The following is a 23,685-nucleotide window of genomic DNA, read 5'->3' as shown; positions in this document are numbered from 1 at the left end:
TACATTCCCCCTGGTTAATCGACCTGGCCTGCACACCCCTGGACACTATGGACAATTTAGCATGGCCAATCCACCTAACCTGTGCATCTTTGGATTGTGGGAGGAAACCCACATAGACATGGGGAGAATGTATAAACTCCACACAGACAGCCAGTCACCCGAGGCTGGAATCAAGCCCAGGTCCTTGGTGCAGTAAGGCAGCAGTGCTAACCACTGAGCCACCACGCTGTCCACTGGATCAAACATACTATCACTGACATGCATCAGAGTATGGAAAATGTTGGAGCAAAGAATGGGCTTCACTAAAAACAAAGTCAGAAGTCACACGACACCAGTCCAACAGGTTTATTTTAAATCACAAGCTTTCTGAGCACTGCTCCTTCGTCAGGTGAAGAGTCTTTGAAAGCTTATGATTCCAAATACACCTGTTGGTCGATAACAGGATGTCGTGTGACTTTGGACATTATCCAGAAATGTCCAATACCAGCACCTCCACATCATCACTAAAAACAGCCTACTCCTTCTCGGTCATATTTAAAATTTGGACCATGGACTAATTGCAAGTATCGTCCAGCATAAGGGAGAACACTGGCCACTTCCATTTCTCATCCAAAAGTAAGCTAGAAGAGATACCTGTTAGGAAGGAAGATGTGTTGGACATTTTGAACAACTTGAGGATAGACAAGTCCCCCGGGCCTGACGGGATATATCCTAGGATTATGTGGGAAGCAAGAGAGGAAATTGCAGTACCGTTGGCAATGATCTTCTCGTCTTCACTGGCAACTGGGGTGGTACCAGGGGACTGGAGAGTAGCGAATGTTGTGCCCCTGTTCAAAAAAGGGAATAGGGATAACCCCGGGAATTACAGGCCAGTTAGTCTTACTTCTGTGGTAGGCAAAGTAATGGAAAGGGTACTGAGGGATAGGATTTACGAGTATCTGGAAAGACACTGCTTGATTAGGGACAGCCAGCACGGATTTGTGAAGGGTAGGTCTTGCCTTACAAGTCTTATTGAATTCTTCGAGGAGGTGACCAAGCATGTGGATGAGGGTAGAGCAGTGGATGTAGTGTACATGGATTTTAGTAAGGCATTTGATAAGGTTCCCCATGGTAGGCTTATGCGGAAAGTCAGGAGGCATGGGATAGAGGGAAATTTGGCCAATTGGATAGAAAACTGGCTAACCGGTCGAAGTCAGAGAGTGGTGGTAGATGGTAAATATTCAGCATGGAGTCCAGTTACAAGTGGAGTTCCGCAGGGATCAGTTCTGGGTCCTCTGCTGTTTGTAATTTTTATTAATGACTTAGAGGAGGGAGTCGAAGGGTGGGTCAGTAAATTTGCAGATGATACAAAGATAGGTGGAGTTGTGGACAGTGAGGAGGGCTGTTGTCGGCTGCAGAGGGACTTAGATATGATGCAGAGCTGGGCTGAGGAGTGGCAGATGGAGTTCAACCCTGCCAAGTGTGAGGTTGTCCATTTTGGAAGAACAAATAAGAATGCGGAATACAGGGTTAATGGTAGGGTTCTTGGTCAGGTGGAGGAACAGAGGGATCTTGGGGTCTATGTACATAGATCTTTGAAGGTTGCCACTCAGGTGGATAGAGTTTGTAAGAAGGCCTATGGAGTATTATCGTTCATTAGCAGAGGGATTGAATTCAAGAGTCGTGAGGTGATGTTGCAGCTGTACAGGACTTTGGTTAGGCCACATTTGGAGTACTGTGTGCAGTTCTGGTCGCCTCACTTTAGGAAAGATGTGGAAGCTTTGGAGAGGGTGCAGAGAAGATTTACCAGGATGTTGCCTGGAATGGAGAGTAGGTCGTACGAGGATAGGTTGAGAGTTCTCGGCCTTTTCTCGTTGGAACGGCGAAGGATGAGGGGTGACTTGATAGAGGTTTATAAGATGATCAGGGGAATAGATAGAGTAGACAGTCAGAAACTTTTTCCCCGGGTACAACAGAGTGTTACAAGGGGACATAAATTTAAGGTGAAGGGTGGAAGGTATAGGGGAGATGTCAGGGGTGGGTTCTTTACCCAGAGAGTGGTGGGGGCATGGAATGCGCTGCCCGAGGGAGTGGTAGAGTCAGATTCATTGGCGACCTTTAAGTGGCATTTGGATAGGTACATGGATGGGTGCTTAATCTAGGATAGAAGTTCGGCACAACATCGTGGGCCGAAGGGCCTGTTCTGTGCTGTATTGTTCTATGTTCTATGTTCTATGTTCTACCAGTTACTAATTTGACAAGATGGCTGGCAATATCAGCCAATTTCCGACAAACAGGGGTTTCTTTGGCAGCAACCATCCAGGTTTCTTTTCAATCATTCCTTCACTGTTCCCTCTCCAGAAGGCCTGGCTCACGACATTCTTGATAAGCAAAGCATTTCCATTCCTAAGTTTTCTTTTGAAATCCAGCTAACATTCTTGCTTTAAATACTCCTAAATGAGGACCTTTGTTATCCAAAGCTTTCTGAACTCTGCTTCCGGTCACAGACCATCACTGCCCCCAGCTCAGTGACACAGCAGTTTCAGCAGTGATGGATTCCTGACACTTCATGCTACATGCAGACATCTATAAGCTAGGTGTACGGCTTTGCAAGCTTTTTTTTATTTAATTAGACATATTTAGGCTTCAGCGAGTAAAATGCTAATTTAATTTAAAAGCCAAGGGAAGTCCAGCACCCAATATTTGAGCAAGGAAACAACCCCCATTGTTGGCCGTGGTGAAACAAATTTACTTTGCATTCAACACTGCCGCATTCTTGAGTACTTGCCAACCTCAGCTGGACAAGAGATTTCTAAAGGCGGCCAAATTCCAGAATTTGAGGTAAATATTGTTTAACCAGTTAAGCTCCTCAAAGAAAAACCATAGCTCAAATAGGTGAAGGGAGTTGAGTTGGGGGGGGGGGGGGGGGGGGGGGGGGGGGGGGGAGAGAAGAGCAGGGTAGGAGCAGTGTCTAAAGTCTGTAAATAAAACAACAATTGGCTTACTCAACGTGTTTTAACCTCATGATTAAAGTGGATCCTGTTTCAGGACCACACCATTTGAGCATCCCACTGTCAAGCCGCTCCCATAGGTAAGTTGGGATCTCCGTTTACACCAATATATCAGATCTGCTCCTTGTGTTTACACTGTTAAGATTAGGCCCCTAATCCCTTGACCACAGCAGGTTAAGAGGTGATCTAATTAAGCTGTTTAAGAGGATTGAAAGAGTTGATGGAGTAGATGGAGAGAAACCATTTCCTTTGGTGGAAGGATTCTAGCACAAGAAGGAAAATCTTTAACATTACAGCTGTGCCTTTCAGGGCTAATGTCATGAATCACTTCAGCACACACAAGGTAGGAAATATCTGAAAAGACTTGCCCACCTGCAAACCCCCAGCTCCCCCCCCCCCCCCCAGCAAAAAAAAAGCTAAAGCCAGGACTCAATTGATTGAACTTTCTATTAGGGAACAAAGGTATTTAGGATTATTCAATCAGGACATGGAGATGGGATTCAGCTATAGATCAGCCATGATCTAACTGAATACCAAAATCAGCTGAAGGGGCTCAACTCCTGTTCTTCAGCTGCCTAATCCTGACAACATGATCAAATTTACGACGCCACTGAGATAAGTGAGCTGGACTTGTTTCTCTTACAAAGCAGGCTAAAGTTGGCTGTCAGCTGTGAAGACTGGCCAACTTCGCCCTGTTTTCAGTCAGAACTTGACCTGGTGGTAATGGGAGAAAACTAGCACCAGTATCATTGTGCGTGAAGTTCAAACAATATTAACCCTGAAAGGAAAAGGTTTTGAAATGCTGGCATGAAGTAACTCATTACATAAACAAAACAGCATTTCATAATCGATCCTGTTTTGGTCTTCAGCTAGCTACTTTAAAAATTCCTGATCGCAGCTCCAAGTTTGAGAGTTTTCCTCTAGTTTTGTCCTTTAAGAACTCTAACCATCTGTTAGAAGAGCAAGGCAGGCACAAGGGATTTGTAGCAGCTGCCAAGCCCTTGCTCTTGATGTTAGTACCCCCACTGCCACACCACCCACTTCCTAAGCTACGTAGGATATTAAAACCACAGACATCCACACCACAACTGGTGATCACTCAACTCAGCCTTCTCTCACCCCTTCCCGGTGCCTAGATAAACTGGTACCTTATTGCTGTCTGACTATGGCCAGGAAGAGCACCGCACCCTCAGAAAATATTCTCCACATGAGATAAAAGAAAAGGGCGCATGGTCATCTCAAAGCTTTTGAGGAATCTGTTATCAGTAATGCCGTACATGAAAACAACTGCTGGACTTTAAAGAATAATTCACTCCATGACATACTGTCAATGACAGACTGGCTGTGAGGTGACAACAGTATGGATGAGGATAAGGCAGCAGACAGACTAAAATAGGTACAGAGGAAAGCAATATGACAGAGCGGCACTACATGCTGAACTTTGTGATGGTGAGGATATGGGGCTTCAAGTTCATTCCTTGACAAGAAAAAAATTGCCTTTCTATTGTACTTTTGATATTCTCAGGATGGCCCAAGAACTCTCATGCAAAAAGTTCATTGAATTCAGAGAGAAAATCGATTTGTCGATGAGGGAGACCCAGGCCAGGCTTGAATCAATCTCAGTCATGCTGCAGAAGCATGACCAGGAGATGCAGTGCCTCAGGCAGCGTGTCCGGGAGGCGGAGCAACAGGCCACAGCTTCCAAGACCGCGGCCTAACCCTCAGCAAGTCGGGTTCAGGCCCTGGAACGGCGAGTGCAGGCCTTGGAGGAACAGGTCGATGACCTCGAAAATCGAGGTCATCAGAAGAACTTTGGTTGGTGGGGCTTCCTGAACAGGAGCAAGGCGGCCAGCTCGTCAGCTTCTTGAAGCAACAGCCCCCACAGTTTCTGAAGCTGGAGGTCTAGGCACACTGGGTGTGGGTCGAGTGGGCCTACCGGGTCGCAGTGCGCAGGGCTGGATCAGACCAGCGCCCCACCCGGTCCCAGTGCAACTCCAGCATTGTATAGATAAACAAATAACACTGGAAGCCTCAAGAGCACTGGGGAAGGATCTGCAGGCTCTTATATATAAAGGATCATGAATTATGCTTTTCCAGGACTTCTCTCCAGTCGTGGTTCGTAAGAGGAAGGCATATGATGAGGTAAAAAGCGGCTGAGGAACTTGAATATCCAGTATTCCGTTAGATATCCAGCAATATTGCGTTTCAGCCACGGAAGGTCAGTGTTGAATTTTGTTTCACCGGAAAAGGCAAAGGACTTCTTGGATGTTTAAAATAGACCGATTGGCCTGAATAATATGGACGATTATGTTTATTTTGTTTTTTTCTCTGTAATTTGCCTGGTTTACCTGGTTGTTGGGGGGTGGTCTTTTATTTAATATATGTCAGGGTCATAATTATTTTCCTTTTTTCCCCTCACCTCTCTCTCTTCCCATTATCTTTTGTTTTCCAGGATTTTATCTTATTATTTCCTTTCGTTCTTTCCTGGTGTGGGATGGGGGGGGGGGGGGGGGCGGGCGGTGGGAGGATGCGGGGAAGAGGGTTTTTTGCTCTACCAGGAGTGCCTAGGGTTACAGTATGGAGGGGATGGTTGAGTGCCCACTTTTAGCTTTCTTGTTATAAGGTGTTGTTTTTTTTTCTTACTTTGTGTTGTCTGGGACAGGGGCATGGTTTCAGCTAGGAGGAGTCATGGTGGGGCTAATGGGTGGTATAAACGCCCCTGTGGACAAGGGGGAAGTCTCCTTTCGGTTATGTTTTATGTTGGTATGTTGTAGAAGTAGCTGTTAGGAGTTTTAATTTGGTAGTTTCGGAAGTTGTATTTTTAAACTTATACAAACTGTGTTGTTTTCACTCAGCACGATGAGTGAAGTTCTTCCCCCCAGGGTGGGGTGTCACGGACTGTTTTGGACGAATGGCTAGCCATTCGTTTAAGTGGTGCACCTGGAATGTTACAGGGAGTCATTCACCAATTAACAGTAAAAAAAGATACTGTCAAGCCTTAGAAAAGAAGAGGGTCGATGTAGTCTTGTTGCAAGAAACACATTTAACCAATAAGGAGCATCTGAAGGTGCAACAGGGAGGACTCGGCCAAGTGTTTTTCTCATCCTTTAATTCAAAAAGTCGGAATGGCTATTCGCATCCGGAAGAACCTCCCATTTCAAATGCTAGGCCAAATTAAGGATGATTGCAGGGCAATTCATAATACTTAAAGCTTTAATACATGGAGTGGAGTATGGGATTCTGGGATTGCACCTCCCAACCCCCCTCCCAGCACATCCCCTTAAATTCTTAACTGATGTGCTTTCTGGATTGATGGCCCTTGAAACGCGTCATACATTTATGGTGGGGGGGGGAGAGAGAAGGGGGGAACACTTTAATCGTATTATTGACCCTGAGGTGGGCAGGAAGCCATGGGGTCTTGCGGGTATGATCCCGCAATCCAGGCAGCTAGTGGACCTGAATAGGGAGTTAGGGTCGGTGGATGGTGGAGATGTCTTCACCCCGAAGGTAGAGATTTTACCTTTTTTACTAAACCACCTAAGTGCTATACTAGAAAGTGACATGCTTTTTGTCCCATCAACCTTGTAGGACTCGGTGCTGTTTTGCAGAATAGGGAACATAGCCATTTCTGATCACACGACTGTGTACATGAAAGTCAAGCAGGTGGTAGCAGGACAGGGTCCCGGCACTGGCACATGGATCCTTTCCTCCTGAAAGGCAGCAAGTTTATACAGTATTTTTCACGGAGTTTAAAACCTTTTGGAATATTAATTTAGGTACAGTCAGTAATCCATTGGTGCTGTGGGAGACTGCCAAGACTTAAGCAAGGGGTTGGATTATTTCTTACTCGGTGACCTGGAAGTGACAGAGGGGAGAACAGCAACGTCTTCTCGAGGCTCGCCTAAAGGCAGCTGAGTTAGCATACTTTGACAGACCGTCTGTCATTAAATTTCAGCAGATTATAGCCCTTCGGGCTACTTTGAATGCTGCACTCACCCAGACAGCAAGGAGGGAAATCTCTTTTGTGAAACAGAGGTTATTTGAGTACGGTGATAAACCAGGTAGCTATCTAGCGTACTTGGCCAGAAAGAAAAATGCTCCCCAATCTATTACATCCATTAGAGAGTGTGCTGGTGCTTTTACTTACAATGTTAAAGAGATCAATGCAGCATTTAGAAAGTTTTACTTTGTGCTGTACCGGTTGAAGGGCTGCGAGGACAGAATGATGAAGATGGCATCCTTTTTTTTAGGGCCCTGAACATTCCTGGTGTAACCTCAGAGCAGGCGTCCTTTCTGAATACTACCCTGATAATTCAAGAAATACAGGAGGCAGTGAGGCTGCTCCAGTGTGGTAATGTACCCGGCCCAGACGGATTTCGAAGTGAGTTTTATGAGGAGTTTACAGGCAAGCTGGCCGGGCCACTCTAAAATATGCACAATTATTAGTCAGTCAGGACTGCCTCCCATCCTCTTTGAGAGGAGCAAATATTTTTCTTATTGTTAAGAAAGGAAAATCCCCAGGAGATTACACTTCGTACAGGCCCATATCATTACTGAACGTGGATTTTAAAATCCAGTCAAAAATGCTGGCATCAAGGCTGGAGGACCAGACAGGTTTTATCAAGGGTCATAGGTCTACCAACAATATTAGAAGAGTATTAAATATGGTCCAAATATGCCAGCAAAGATTGATCCCAGGTTTGGTAGTCTCCCTGGATGTAGAGAAAGCATTTGATCGGGTGGAGCGGCCATACCTCTTATGTCAAGGAATGGTTTGGTCTTGGAGGGGTTTTTGGCATGTGTGGTGATCCAAAAGCAGTGATTCTCACTAACGGTAGAAGGTCAGATAGTTTTAGTGTTAGCAGAGGCTGTTGTCAAGGGTGTCTTCTCTCGTTGATATTATTTACGTTGGTGATCGAGCCGCTGGAGGAAATCATCCGTATAGATCCCAATACAACAGCCTCAGAGGTAGGGTCATGCAGGTGTGAAATCACCCTTTAGGCGAGGGTCGTTCTTCTCTTTTTAAGTGACCCAATGACACCTGTGTCCCGCTTAATACAAGTGATTAATCGATTTGGTTTGTTTTCAGGGTATAAAATTAATGTCATGAAATCGGAGGCCAGGCCAGTGGGGGAGGCATACTAGTATATCCAAGTTTGGGAACTGAACCCATTTCCCTTTCCGGTGGTCACAGGGAGGTTTCCTGTATTTAGGCAGTTTCATCACCCCAGTCTTCGATCAACCACAGAAAGCCAACTAACAACTGCACGTAGAGAGGATAATGCCGTACCTTCGGCACTGGGAGGATCTTCCGATACCTTGGTTAGGCAGAGTAGCTCTGGTTAAAATGAATATTCTTCCCGTGCGAATGCTCCTTCTGATGCCGCCAAAACAAGCACTAAGAAGGCTTGGATCTTTTCTCTGGCATCATAGGTGGCCTCTTATTAAGTTGGATAAATTGCAGCTTTTGAAGGTTTGGGGGTGGGCGGGGGGTGGGTGGGGGTGGGGAAAGAGGGTGCCTAGATTTTCCATACTTTAAGAAATACCAACTGTGCTCTTCACTATCCTATGTGGCTGAATGGGCCTGTCAGGACCTGTGATCAATCTGGGCCTCCCAGACAAAATGCCCCCTCATTAATTTTTGTTTATGGACAAGATGAGAATTGTTATGGACCACTACAGAAACCCAATTGTCCCAAGCACATTTAAAGCATGGAGAATGACACGGCAGGGCGAGGGCAATTTACAAAAAACTTCCCCTTTCACTCCCATAGTGTGAATGTTGGGATTCCATCGAGGTCAATGGACTCTGGCTTTAAACTCTGGGAGATTAATTTGATGGGGAGGTAATTATGTCCTTCGAGCAGACATTTGAACTACCCAAGAGAGATCTCTTTCGTTACTTCCAGGTTAGAGACTTCATACAAAAAAAAACATTGATGGTTAGCCCCTACAAGTTGGATACGGAGAGGAGTCTATGGGTGGCCTCTCGGTTAGCACCCTCTATCACATATTAGGGAGTAATGTTTCAAAGGACATTGAGCGGCTATGCAGAACCTGCACTCAGGAATTGGGGGTAGAAATCCTGTCAGAGATGTGGGAGGATATCTGGGAAATGTTAGGAAGATCTCGATTTGCAATAGGATGCAGGCTATTCAATTGAAGGTATTCACTTTTCACCGCAATGGCTTGCGAAATTTAAGACAATAGTGTCCCCAACGTGCCCCAAGTGTAAAATGGATGTTGGCACTCTTACTAATTACTCATTACGAATCCTGAACAAACACAGGTGTGCTTCCTATTGTTCCCAGTGGTGGGGAGTTTCGGTGAGATTGCTCTGAATGTAGTAAATTATATTCAAGTAAATTAAGTTGCCTTGTTATAACTTGTTGATTTATGTTCTTCTTTTACCTTGGCTATTTATTGAATTGTAGTTTTAGTTGGGTTTTTTTGCTTTTATTTGTGTTTCGGTAGTTTGTGGAGTAGAGTAGCAGTTTGTTTCTTTTTATTGTTATCATATTAGAAAGTTGTTACACTATTTTGCACTGGTTTTGTAATTTTGTAAAAAACTTATAAATATTTTTGAAGAAAAAAAGGATTTTATAAGAAGTAGTGACAAATTTGACCACAATCCCAAAAAAAAGCAAAGTGGGTAATAACATGACAAAACCGTTTCAAGGATTTGGTCAAGAGATATATACAGCTCAGGACACCTGGAGACATCCCCTTCCAAAAATAAAACAAACAATCTGCTTCAAATAATGGCAGGCAAACTTTCAATAGGTCATACAGGGTCCCAGTGGAACATCATCCCATTGAAAGATGGTATCTCCAACAGCACAACATCCCCTTGCACTGCAGTGGATAACTCAGCTTGTGTGTTCACATCTCATACTCCACAAGCTAAGTGAAAGCTGCAGAATCACTGAACAGAAAAAAGCCAGTCGCTAATAACTCATTGAGCTGGACTTGAGAAACAAATTATACTATTCTGCTCCACAAGTACTCAATGTACCTTTGCAACACACACCCAGGTGCTTGCTAAAAGGAATGCATTAAAAGCTCCCTGTTTGTAAGACAGCGCAGTGCAGGACAGCACGTATCTGGGTGGAATGCATTCACCAAGCCCAGTCACAATTCCACTCCTCGTTGATCCATTACTAAACTACACCACTCACTGGCAACAAAGCCCAGTGTTGTTTGCAGTCACTATTCAACATCAGAGACATGATATGCTTAATAAACCTTACTTTCTGGACAGTAGGATACACAAGTTACTAATCGCCTCAATTTCCCACCTGCACCGTTTCGTGAGACTTTGCACAACCAATGGATAGCATCAACAGATATTAAAGAACAGTAATTAAATCAAACTACAGGAGGCTTCACAGGGAGAAACGGGACACTAAATCATATAAACAGTTATTAAGGTAGGTGACCAAAAGCTCGATCACCTACCTTAATAACAAGCATCTGGAGGAGAAGTGGAGAAGGGAACTGTTTCGAAAACGAAACCGGAGCTTAGAGTAGCTGAAGGTTATTCTTAAAACGATAGACTTGCATTTATAATGGTTACCATATTGTAAATAAATGGCAGTACTGCCAGAACAATTATGAGGCCAGATGCAACAATCAAGCTTCCATAAAGCAAATGCAAGTTGACAGAGTAATTAACTTGATTTATTTTTTTCTATTGTGATTAGTTGAGAGGATTGTTGGCCAGGATACCAGGTAAACACATTGTTGTTTTTTTGCAGGTAGCACGGTGGCTCAGTGGTTAGCACTTTTGCGTCATGGCACCAGAGACCCGGGTTTGATCCCAGCCTGGGGTGACTCTCTCTGTGGAGTTTGCACATTCTCCCAGTGTCTGCACAGGTTTCCACTGGATACTTTAGTTCCCACCCACAGTCCAAAGATGTGCAAGTTAGGTCAGTTGGCCATGATGAATTGCCCTGGAGCGTCCAGCAATGTAGGATAGGTAGTCTAGCCATGGGAATTGCAGGGTTACAGGGGCAAGGTAGGGGTCTAGGTAGGTGATCTTCAGAGGGTCGGTGCAGACTCGATGGGCTGAATGGCTTGAAGTATCAGCAATTAAAGATTTGCATGCATCACAGAATCAGAATAATTACAGTACAGCATGAGGCCATTCAGCCCAGCCTGTCTGGGCTAGCTCTGTCCAAGAGCAATTCAGCCAATCGCAGCCCCTGCCCTTCCCCAGCAGCAACTTCTCTCTCTGCAGATGTGTATCCAATTTCCTTTTGAAAGCCACAGTTAGACATGCCTCTGCCACATTCTCAGACAGTGTCATCCAGATTCCAACCACTTGCTGCATGGAAAAGGTTTCCCATCTGCCACGTAACTCCCACACACCCAAAGTTCTGTGTTCATTCGCACCACATAATGAGTTTGGGATGGATCACGTGCATGCCTCTGGATGCAAAACTGGCAGGAGGTGTGAAGAATTAAATTTGCAGGAAGGAAATGGTGACCATACGGGTCCTCAGACCCAACTTCGAAACAGCATTTACCTCAGGGTAACACATCACCCATTTCCAGCAAGAATGAGACGTTATGTGCAGATGTTCTGCTTCTGCTCCATAGTTTGGCATTGCCTAAACTCAATTTACATTGGATCATACTACTGCATCGTACATTTAATTAAACAGTAACAGGCCATTTAGCCCAACAAGTTTAAGACTTTGTTGAGACTCAACACAAACGCCTCCCATGAAAAGTTAATTAAACATCTCTGCTAGTCTATTCTTTCCTCTCCCTAACCCTCATGTACTTTCGAACTTTCGCTTAAAGATCTCTGTGCTCTTCATCTCAAACACTCCAAAGACAGAAAGCTTCATCCTTTAACTCATCTCTGGCTGGTTGTAAAAATAAAATATTTATTAAAATACCTGATTAAACAAAATGATAATGCAGTGTACTTACTGTATAATTATATTTATGCTTTAGGTTCCACCTACAGATTGGGCACTGTCCTGAAGGGTTTGGAGGTTCAGAAGCCACTAGAGAATCCTCAATTTTCCTTCCCTCAATCTGAAAGCAGAATCAAAGTTTGTGACTATGAAGAAGGTGAATGCAGCAGTCAGTAACAATGCCAGTTCAAAGACTTCTACCAATAAAACAAAACATTGCTTAATCACTAAAGGAAGCAGAACAACATTGACCAAGAACAATCTGGTCCCACATTCCTGAAGTTCTTGTTGTGACATTACAACAGTTCTTCTGAACGTAAAGTTTGAGAGTTAAAGCTGCTTCTCCAGACTCGTTCTGTCAGTACAAACGCAGATTACGAACAATGCCATAATTACAGAGTCATTTCCACAAAGTAACAGGCAGGAAGAGATGAGATGGGCCAAGATGCAGTCGGTCAACAGAGGCTATGTTGGGGCCACTGAGAAGTTGTTCCAATGACAAGTCCAGTTTTAGAAGCTCTAACATTGGGAATGATGTGAAGGCCTCAGACAGCATGCCACACATACATAACAAGATCACTGGGATGAAACGCTTTATTTAAAGAGGAGACACTAGAAAAACTAAAACCCTTATCATTAGCATTGAGAAAATTCTGAAATTCAGGGGTACACAAAACGATTAGAGATTTTACTGAAAGTAAATCGGAAACAGTCAATGAAGCTGCAGCTCGACGGCATCAATTTAAGATCATAATTTTGATTGACACAGGAATTAACAGTTATCGGATCGAGGTGGTAGGTGGGTCCATGTTGTATCAAGGAATGGACTACCCCACTTGCTACGAACAAAAGAAAAACAAATTCAAAGGCAAGAAGTTTTCTTTTTAACAGATTTGCTGGAACGCGCAACATCAGAAACTGTGGCTGAAGCAAATTCCCGATGAGCTTACAAAACTGGAAAACAAAAAATAAATGCACAGGGGAAGGAGAAAAGAAATGTAAACAAACTATTCTTCAAAGATTTAGTACAGACATGACAGCCCTAGTGGCTTTCTTTTGCGTTGTAATATCATGTGTTTCTACAGTGGGGCTGCTGGGAATTTCTTTATTCCAGTCTATTGTGAGGAACACAAGCATTTTGATGAACACTTATGGCCTAATGCTTGAGACACTATGGAGTAAAATGTGAATCAAGTCAGAATTAATTAACAAATACCACTTTGTTTTTCACATTTCTTTACTCCATCAAGTAAGCTGGAATCATAACTTGAAGATTCACAACCTTTGGTGATACAAGAAACCTCAGACTTCCTGCCACATTGGCAGTTTCTCCATCACTTGCTGCAGCATTTCCGCAACATTTCAATTCTTTCATCTTTGCAACTTGTTGCATTCCTCACAATCTCCAGTTTCCCTTGTAAAACATCAAAGCAAAGAAAGCTCACTTTCTTGTGCCTTTGGGTTTGCCTCAATTCCTTCGAGTCACTCACATAAAAACCTTTGGTGATTCGACAGATCCTTTCCCTGTCCATCAAATCTTCTGCCCTGTTCTCCCAATCTTAACAGTACCTTCCATCTTTTAGCATGGGAACAAAGATGGATTTAAAGAGGCGACTAGAGAGAAGGCTGAGTGACCTGTTTCGGTCCTGTCCAGTCGACATAAACCTACAACACGTTAAATCTTCCAGCTGTGTCTTCTTGCCACTTCAATGAATTTACTTACGAAGGGTTTCACTCTCCACATGCTGATCCAGCTACTGATAAGCAGTATCCTGTATTATCCTGAACTTTACCTCAAACAGCTGATTATTCTTGGAATTCACATCACTTCAACCACTGCTCTCAAATGCCAGACTCCAGCAAAGCAAAATGGCCTGCCACGCTGTAATTTTGTGTCTTTGCTGGGTCTTTGAAGGAAAGAAAGACACTAACACAGGAATAGCCTGAACTTGCGGAGTGCAGCTGTCTCACACTCCTAACTCAGATGCAAGAAAAACACGATCAGTTGGCTGACAATTCTCCTCTCAGGGTTGGTCTTCAATCTCTCTCCCTCCATCCTTTCCACTTTCTCTTAATTTGATCCATATCGAAGATTGAAGCCACTTCTTAATCACATTCCGTCTAAACTTTACATAGACCATGCTTGGGTATTTTAGATCCATTCCTGCAGTGACTGGATTGTACCATGAGAAGAGATAATAGTAGAATGGCCCTACACTCTCTGGAGTTCAGGAGAACAATACATGGTCTCACTGAAACATCTAAAATTCCATGAGGGTTTTATAGGCCAGATACTAAGACGGTGCTTCCACTAGCTGGAGACTCCAGAAGTAGACGTCATAATCTTAGACTAAGGGCCATTTACAGCTGAGTTGAAAAGAAATTGGACAATGAACCTCAGGAATTCTTTGCCCCTAAATATATTCAGGACTGAGACAGAAGAATGCTTCAACACTAAGAGAATCAGCAAAATAGGGATACAAACAGCAGTTTGTCAAACTTGATTTTTTTATTCCTTCATGTGAAGTGGGCATCACTGGAGAGGTCAGGATTTATTAACCATTTCCTTGCCTGAGGGCAATTTAAGAGTCAGCATGGCAGTGGGTCTGCAGTCACTAGGGCAGACCAGGGAAGGATGGCAGTTTCCCTGCCCAAGAGACTGGTAAACCAGATGGGTTTTTCCAACAATGGCCATCATTAGACTCTTAAGGGCTTTTACCCGAAACGTCGATTTCGAAGCTCCTTGGATGCTGCCTGAACTGCTGTGCTCTTCCAGCACCACTAATCCAGAATCGGGTTTCCAGCATCTGCAGTCATTGTTTTTACCTCTTAATTCAAGACGCCTGTTGAATTCAAATTCCACCATCTGCCACAGCAGGATTCGCACTAGGGTCCCCAGACCATTACCAGGATTTCTGGATTAACAGTCTAGAGATAATACCACGAGAACTTCGCCTACCCATAATGCTCAAAGGAGACAAATTTTGTTGAAGCTTTTCAATTTGCACTCATTAGGACAATTCACAGAAATTATCAAAGGGAGGACAACATTTATTTCAATCACAGAGGATCTGCTGAATGGTCAGCAACTGGTCTCTCATCAGTAAAAGATAATCCACTAGTAAATGGTGACTGACAGTTAAATGTCAAGTTTTGTTTAATTTATAAACCAGACAGATTTGATTGATTTATTTCTCATGGCAATCACCTATATGTGCACATATTTTTTTTGTCTACAAATTAGAGTCTTAAATATTAATCTATGTGGTTTCCAGTACACTGCAAGTACAACAATCCTAAATTGGTTGTCCATGTAATTATTTGCACACTTAGGGTTATTAAGCAAGTGCTGCTCAATAGAAAGTCATGAAGGAACATGGATAGGGTGAATAGCCAAGGTCTTTTCCCAGGGTAGGGGAATTCAAAATGCGAGGGCCTAAGTTTAAGGTGAAAAGGGAAAGATAGCAAAGATATTATCGCGGGACTATTAATAAGGGGCAACATTTTCATGCACAGGCTGCATGTATGGAACAAGTCTCTCAACTGAAAAAAAATGTCCTGAACTCATTCCACAAATTTGAACATTCCACTCAGACAAATTAGTGGCTACTCTAGTCAATGGTGATTGGTTGTCCACTCATTGCACAGTGCAGATACAACATTTTTAGACTGAATGAGGCACTCAGGCAGCTGTACTCACCGTTGTGCACTGTCCATCCTGCACCCTTATAACTGCAAAGGAAAGAGAATTCATTATTTGAAAACCAATATCTACTGTGTGATATCATAATCTTCAGGCTTATTAAGGAATTGTTATCGACAAAGTAAATCAGATGCACATTTCCAAGGCAAAAAGTCCATCTCTTCACCACGGTCTTACATTTTTAAGATGAAGTGAAATTAAACACACAAGCTCTCCAGATGAAACGTCAATTGAAACATTAAGAAAAACTTTCAAAGCATCTTTTGTCACAACGACACATTCCCTTAAACTTATCAACTTGATCTTCTTATCCCTTCCTTTCTGGTATTCAAGTTTTGTGTTAAGCCATACCTGTCTCTCATTTCTGATGGTTGGACTACTCTTAAACCTGCCGAAAGCAGCAAAGAAACAGGTCATGTGGCCCAACTGAGAGCCTCTTCCCACCCCGTGTCACCCAACCTGATCGCACTTCTTTCTGTACCTCTCTCATTCATGATTTTCTTTTAATCGTGCGACCTTTTCCTATGAACATACCAAGTAGTAGGAGGAATTCGGCTGCTTCAGCATACTCCACCATTCAATAATCATGACTGAATTTCTGTGTTTCAAATTCCACATTCCCATCTACACCTGATAACCTTAATATGCAAGGGGGAATCAATCTACATCAGCTTTAACAGTATTCAATGACCCCACTTCCACTGACTTCTCTGGTTAACTAGACATAGAAACATGGAAGGTAGGAGGAGGAAGCTATTGTTTAAGCCTGCTCCGCCATTCACCACCTTCATGGCTGATCATCCAACTCAACAGCCTAAACCTACCTTCTCCCAATAACCTTTGCTCCCATTTGCCCCAAGTGCTATATCGAGCCACCTCTTGAATACATTCAATGTTTTGGCATCAGCTAATTCCTGTGGTAATGAATTCCACAGACTCTCCACTCTTTGGGTGAAGAAATGTCTCATCTCAGTCCTAAATTGGTCTACCCCGAATCCTCAGACTGTGATTCCTGGTTCTGGACACACCCACTATCAGGAACATCCTCACAGCGACTGACTGTGTGGAGTTTGCACGTTCTCCCCGTGTCTGCGTGGGTTTCCTCCGGGTGCTCCGGTTTCCTCCCACACTCCAAAGATGTGCAGGCCAGGTGAATTGGCCATGCTAAACTGCCCATAGTGTTAGGTTAAGGGGTAAATGTAGATGTAGGGGTATGGGTGGGTTACGCTTCGGCGGGGCGGTTTGGACTTGTTGGGCCGAAGGGCCTGTTTCCACACTGTAAGTAATCTAATCTAATCCTCCCTGCATCTACCCTGTCTAGTCCTGTTAGAATTTTGAGTCTCTGAGATCCCCCCAACCACCTCACTCATCTGAACTCCAGTGAAAACAACTCTAACCTAGTCAATCTCTCTTCATATGTCAGGCCCGCCATCCCTGGAATCAGCCTGGTTAACCTTTGCTGCACTCCCTCGAGAGTAAGAGCATCCTTCCTCAGAAAAGGAGATCAAAACTGCACACAATATTCTAGGTGTGGCCTCACCGAGGCCATGTATAATTACAACAACACATCCCTTCTCCTGTACTCGAAACCTCTTGCAATGAAGGCCAACATCCCATTTGCCTTCTTTCCCACCTGCTGCACCTGCATGCTTACCTTCACCAACTGGTGCACAAGGACACCCAGGTCCCACTGCACACCCCCCTCTCCCAATTTACAGCCATTCAGGTTGTAAACTGCCTTCTTGTTTTTGCTTCCAAAGGGAATTACCTCACATTTATCCAAATTATACTGCATCTACCAATGATTTGTCCATTCACCCAACCTGTCCAGATCAAGCTGAAGGATCTCTGCATCTTCATCACAGTTCACCCTGCCACCCAAATTGATGTCAAATGCAAACTTTGAGATGTTATATTTTGTTCCCTCATTCAATCAATAATATATATTATGAATAGAAGGGGTCTCAGCACCGATCCCTGTGGCACCCCACTAGTTGGTGTCTGCCGATTTGAAAAGGACCCATTAATTCCTTCTGTTTCCTCTCTGCCAACCAGTTTTCTATCCTTTTCAATACACTTCCCCCAATCTATGCGCTTTAATCTTGCGCAATAATCTCTTATGCAGAACTTTCTCAAACCCTGTCTGAAAACCCAAATATACCATATCAACTGACTCTCCCTTTTCAACTCTACTAGTTGCACGTTAAAGACTGCATCAAACTAAAAGATGAGAGAAAGTTAGCCAGAAACAAAGATAGACAGTAAGAGCTTCTCTATATATTTAGAGGAGCTAATACAGTGAGCTTTGGCAAGAGTATTAGTAAGAGTGACTGGAGAATAAATAATGAAAATAAGGAAATGGCAGATGAACTGAACTCATATCTTGCACCACTCTACAGGACACAAATAACATCCTGGAAGCAGCAATACATTGTGAAATGAAAGAGAGAAAGCACTCGGACATCAGAATCATCCAGGAAATAGTACTGAGCTGCAGGCTGACAAAGGCCTAGATCCTGATGGACTTTCTATGGCTAAAAGTAGCTCTTGAGATGATTAAAAAATTGTTGAACCTTTGATGCAGGAGCAATCCAATTAGAATGGAAAATAGTAAGTGTAATTGCCTCATCCAAAAAAGATAACAAAAGGCAGGAGACTACAGGACAGTTAGCTTAACATCTGTTATGATGGGCATGTCAGAATCTATTAGTAGAGTAGCTTTAGTAGGGTTTTTGGATAGCTTCAAGGTAGAGTCAACATGGTGTGGTGAAAGGGAAATCATAACTAAGTAATGTATTGGGAGTCCCTTGGGACATATCATGCTGTGGGTGAAGTGTAACCAGTTGATGTGCAGTACAAAAAGTGTTTGATAAAGTGTCATATAAAAAAATTAAAAATCAAAGTTCATGGTGTGGGGGAGGGGGATAGGCTATTGGCACGGAAAGAAGATTGGCTAGTTAACAGGAAGCAGAGAGTAGGCATCAATGGGTCTTTTCATGGTGTAATAAGCAGTGTGCTTCAAGGATCAGTGCTGGGACCTCAAATGTTTATAATTTATATAAGTTACAACATTGAAAAGACATTTAGACAGGTACACGACTAGGAAAGGTTTAGAGGGATATGGGCCAAAAGCAGCCAAGTGGGACTAGTTTAGTTTGGGAAACATGGTCAGGCTGGGCGGTCTGTTTCCGTGCTGTATGTCTCTATGACTCTATAAATGATCTAGTTGAAGGGACGGGGGAGGCTATGGTGGCACAGTGGTAGTGTCCCTACTTAGGACACGAGGCCTGCGATCAAATCACAACTGCGCCATAGGTATGTAATATCTATGAACAGGTCGATTAGGAAATACCTACATGAACGGACGGAAGTTAAGGTTGTCAAATTTGCTGACTAAGATATGAACAGAACATAAGATGAAAAGATACAGATTGGTTAAGTGAATGAAGTGAGCAAAAATGTGACAAATTGAATATAATGTGGGAAGTGCAAAAATACCCCGTTTGGCAGGTGAAATAAAAAAAACACATTTCCTAAGCGGTGAGAGATTGCAGAACTAAAATACAGAAGGATCTGTTTTCATTCAGGAATCACAAGGTTAGTGTTCAGGTACAAAAAGTAATGCGGAAAGCTAATAGAATGCTACAGTTTATCAGAAGGGAATTGGATACAAAACCAGGGAGGTTTCACTTCATTTATACAAAGTGAGCTTGCCTCTGGAGAACAGTGCATAATATTAGTCACCTGCATCATTTAAGGAAGGATATAAGTATGTTGGCAGCCAGCCAGCCAGCAGTTTACTAGAGTAGGTTGGTTGTCTCAGGAGCAAAGCTTGAATTGAGGATGATCTCATTGAATGGCAGAGCAGACTCAATGAGTCTGGATGGCTGAGAAGGACAGCCTTGGATTACAAAAATTGGTATGGATGGGCTGGTCACTGGCAAATGGAATTTAATCCAGATAAATGTGAGGTGATGCACTTGGGCAAGTCAAACAAGGGTAAGGGAATACATACTAAACAGTACAGTCCTAAGCACCAAGGATGAGAGGAATCTTGATGTGCATGTACACCAGTTCTTAACGTTATCAGGTCAGGTAGATAAAGTGGTTAAGGCTGCAAATAGTATGCTTGCCTTTATTAGTTGAGGTATGAAGTTTAAGAGCAGAAAGGTTAGCTGAAACTATATAAATTACCAGTAAGGCCAGTGTGCAGTACTGGAATCCACATAATAGGAGAGATGTGATAGAACTAGAGATGGTGTAGAGGAGATTTACCAGGATGCTGCCCAGGCTGGAGAGTTTCAGTTAGGAAGAAAGAGTGGACAGACTGGGGTTGTTGTTCTTACAGCAGAGAAGATTGAGAAGGGACATGACTGAGATGTATAAAATTGAGAGGGGCAGAGATAGGATAGACAGGAACAAACATTTCTCTTGATGGAGGGATTAATGATCGGACGGGGGGGGGGCATAGATTGAAGGTAAGGGGCAGGAGGTTTACAGGGGATGAAGGGAAAATCTTTTCACCCAGAGGCTGGTGGGAAGCTAGAACTCTCTGCATACTGGGTGGTACAGGCAGAAAACCCTCGCAACATTTAAGAGGTATTTAGATGTGCATTTGCAATACCAAGGCATACAAGGCCTCATTGGAACTAACAAAATACTGAGAGGTCTGGATAGAGTGGACGTGGAGATGTTGCTACGAGTAGGAGGAAGGGCACAGCCTCAAAGTGAGAGACAACCCTTCAGAACTGAGCTGAGCATGAATTTTGACGGGTGGGAGGTGGTGAATCTGTGGAACTCATTGCCATAGAAGGCTGTTGAGGTCAAGTCATTAAATATCTTTAAGACAGAATTAGATAGGCTCTTAATTGGTAAGGATTATGGGGAGAAAGCAGGAGAATGGAGTTGAGAAATATATTAGCCATGTTCAAATGGTGGAGCTGGCTCAACAGACCCAATAGCTTAACTCTGCTCCTATATTGTATGGACCTATGGTATAAGACTATGGACCGAGTGCTGGAAATTGGAAATAGGAAATAGAATATTTAGGTGGTTGTTTCTGACCGGTGCAGGTTGATGGGCCAAAGGGCCATGTTCTGTGCAGTAGATCTCTATGACTCTTCCTGGAAACGTGGGGGAAGCAGAGGCCTTGAATATTTTCAATAGGTCAGTAGATTCTTGTTAAGGGGGTGAAAGGTTATAAGGACAGGTGAAAATGTGGATTTGAGGTTACAAATAAAATAGCCATAATCTTAGTGAATGGCCACCTTCTGCTCCGAATTTGTATGGTCACATACAGGTACAGAACGTTCTAAAGTCTTCTAACTCTCAGAGAGGAAACATTCTCTTCTCAGTCCTCAAGGACAATCCCTAATTTTAAAACAATGTTTTCTAGCTCTGGACTTAACCACAAGGATGAAAATCCTTCCCACATCCACCTTGTCTAGATCATTCAGTATCTTCTATATTTCCAACAAGACAACTCTCCCACTGCTAAATTCCTTTGGAAACAAGCTGTCTATTCTCAGAAGACAATTCACTCATTCCAGGTGTCAATCTGGCAAACCTCCTCCGTTCCACAGATAGTGAACGATCAGTTAAAACATTTCTTCGCTTTTTCAATCCAGGCGCAGACCTCCTAGGCCAGCCTGAGCTGCAGCTTCATCCAAAACCTGAATTCACTGCTAAGACCGACATCGGCTTACCAATCGGCACAAAGACCATCAGCCCCAAGGCTTAGAGGAAACATTAGGTATTACCATGTTGCTTCTTGTGGGAGGCAGCTGAACCCTAAATGGCTGCTGCATTTCCTACATCACAACAAACACGACCCTTCAAAAAGCAATTCAAAAGCAGAACATGGAGTATAGGAGTTGGGATGCAATGCTGCGATTGTTCAGGCTATTGGTGGGGTCATTTTTGGAATACTGCATGCAATTCTGGTCTCTCTGCCAAAGGAAGGATGTTGTGAAACTTGAGAAGGTGCAAAAAGATTTACAAGGATGTTGCCAGCACTAGAGGGTTTGAACTACGGGGAGAAGCTAAATCGGCTAAGGCAATTTTCACTGGAGCGTGGAAGACCAGAGGTATACCCTTACAGAGGTTTATGAAATCAAGAGGGGTATGGATAGGGTGAATAGCTCAGGTCTTTTCCCCGGAATGGGAGAGTCCAAAACCAGAGAGCATAGGTTAAAGTTAAGAGGGGAAGTTTTCAAAGGGATTTTTGGGGTAACCTTTTCACACAGAGGGTGATGCGTGTATGGAACGAGCTGCCAAAGGAAGTAGTGGAGGTTGGTACAACTACAGCATTTAAAACGCTCACTACATTTATAAGGATGGATACATGAATACAAAGGGTTAAGAGGGATATGGGACAAACGCTGGCAAATGGGACTAGATTAATTTAGGATTCTGGTCAGCATGAACGAGTTGGATCGATGGGTCTGTTTCCATGCTGTACATTTCTGTGTCAACTAAAGGGGCTGAATGGCCTGGACAGTGGATGTTGAGTGAATGTTTCCATTGATGGGGGGGAGATTTGGTGGGGGGGGGAGAGGGGGAGGAGGGGGGGGAGAGAGGGTAGAGGGAGGGGGAGGGGGGCAGGAGAGGGAGGGGGAGGGGGGCAGGAGAGGGAGAGGGGGAGGGGGGAGGGAGAGGGGGAGGGGGGGTGAAGGGGTGGAGGAGGGTGAGTGACTCACTTTCCCTCAGGCCTCGGGCCTGCACGGCCACCAGCCCCGCCGGAGCCGGCCTGAGCTCCAGCCGCCTTCCACCCACCAAGTCCGGTAATAGGCGCCGTCCGCACAGCCAGAAAGATGAATCGTGGAGAGTCCGGCAAACCGACATCAATCCCCGCGCCGCCGCCATCTTCCAACCCCGGGCTGGGGGCGGGAGAGTGAACCGCGGGACATTTCCGGTTCCGGTTCGAGCTGTCAATCAATCCCAGCTCCCCTTGTCATCTCCAGCAGCTGTGCACCCACAGAGTTGGACAAACTTTCAATAATCACCTCTCTCAAAAGTTCACATTTCTTAACTTCAAAATTAGTTGCAATCAACCTTGCTGAAATAATGAAACATGCCAAAGCACAAGAGTCCCAAATTACTTTATAATCTGTTTATTCACGGGTCATTAAATCCAACATTGAGTGGAAAAAGAATTTTCAACTTTTATTTGTTTCCTCCTTCTTAATGCATTGAATCTGTTCAGAACCATTTTTTTTGGCCCTGTGCCTGTAAAGGCTCATGCAGCATGTCTCAATGACTACTGCCCAGTGGCCCAAACTTTGGTGGTCATGACGTGCTTTGAAAGGCTGGTCATGGCATTAATCAACTCGGGCCTCCCCACTACTCTTGACCCACTCTAAATTTGCCTATCAGACCAACAGATCCATGTCAGATGCCATATCACTTGCCCTTCACTCCTCCCTAGAACATCTTGCCACCAAGAACAGCTATGTAAGAATCCTACTCTTTGACTACAGTTCGGCCTTCAACACTATTATCCCCTCGAGACTGATTACTAAACTTAGTGATCTCAGACTAAGCTGCACTCTCTACAACTGGATTCTCAGTTTTCTGACCATCAGGCCACAATTAGTGAAGATTGGGAACAATATTCCAGCTTCACTAACACTCAACAGTGGAGCCCCCAGGGGTGTGTACTCAGCCCCCTACTGTACTCACAGTATACCCATGACTGCGTCACCAAATACCAGACTAATGCCATTTATAAGTTCACTGATGACACCACCATAGTCGGTCGAATCTCAGATGGCGACAAAACAGACTACTGACGAGAGGTGGAAGTCCTGGAAAAATGGTGCACTGAGAACAACCTAGCTCTCAATGCAGGCAATACCAAAGAACTCATTATTGACTTTCAGTGGAATGTTATTCATGCCCACCCCACACATTAACCGCGAGTGGAGAGTGTCAAGCTTCTGGGAGTGACCATCCACAACAAGCTTTCGTGGACTGTTCATGTGGACGCACTGGTAACAAAGGCCCAACAACGTCTCTTCTTCCTCAGGCAGCTGAGGAAATTTGGCATGACTGTGAATACCCTTAT

General features: G+C 43.9%; 1 protein-coding gene across 2 annotated transcripts in view; it reads right to left on the bottom strand.

The window, feature by feature from the left end:
* mrps18a (mitochondrial ribosomal protein S18A) overlaps nucleotides 1–22,523 on the bottom strand; it is a 94,357-nt gene extending 71,834 nt beyond the window's left edge. Inside the window, exons 1-3 of one of the 2 annotated variants that reach the window (XM_072550820.1) lie at nucleotides 22,319–22,523; nucleotides 15,618–15,649; nucleotides 11,931–12,038 (exon numbers count right to left, since the gene is read on the bottom strand). In XM_072550820.1, coding sequence (XP_072406921.1) covers nucleotides 11,931–12,038; nucleotides 15,618–15,649; nucleotides 22,319–22,484 — 306 coding nt within the window. In that variant the 5' untranslated portion in view covers nucleotides 22,485–22,523. The remainder of the gene's footprint in view (nucleotides 1–11,930; nucleotides 12,039–15,617; nucleotides 15,650–22,318) is intronic. The other variant, XM_072550821.1, reaches the window with a different exon arrangement.
* Between the last annotated feature and the right edge of the window lie 1,162 nt (nucleotides 22,524–23,685).

This window comes from Chiloscyllium punctatum, chromosome 3 (assembly GCF_047496795.1).
Source record: "Chiloscyllium punctatum isolate Juve2018m chromosome 3, sChiPun1.3, whole genome shotgun sequence".
Taxonomy (NCBI): Eukaryota; Metazoa; Chordata; class Chondrichthyes; order Orectolobiformes; family Hemiscylliidae; genus Chiloscyllium; species Chiloscyllium punctatum.
The sequence above is the reverse complement of the archived record's forward strand: the minus strand, read 5'-3'. Positions and strand labels throughout refer to the sequence as shown.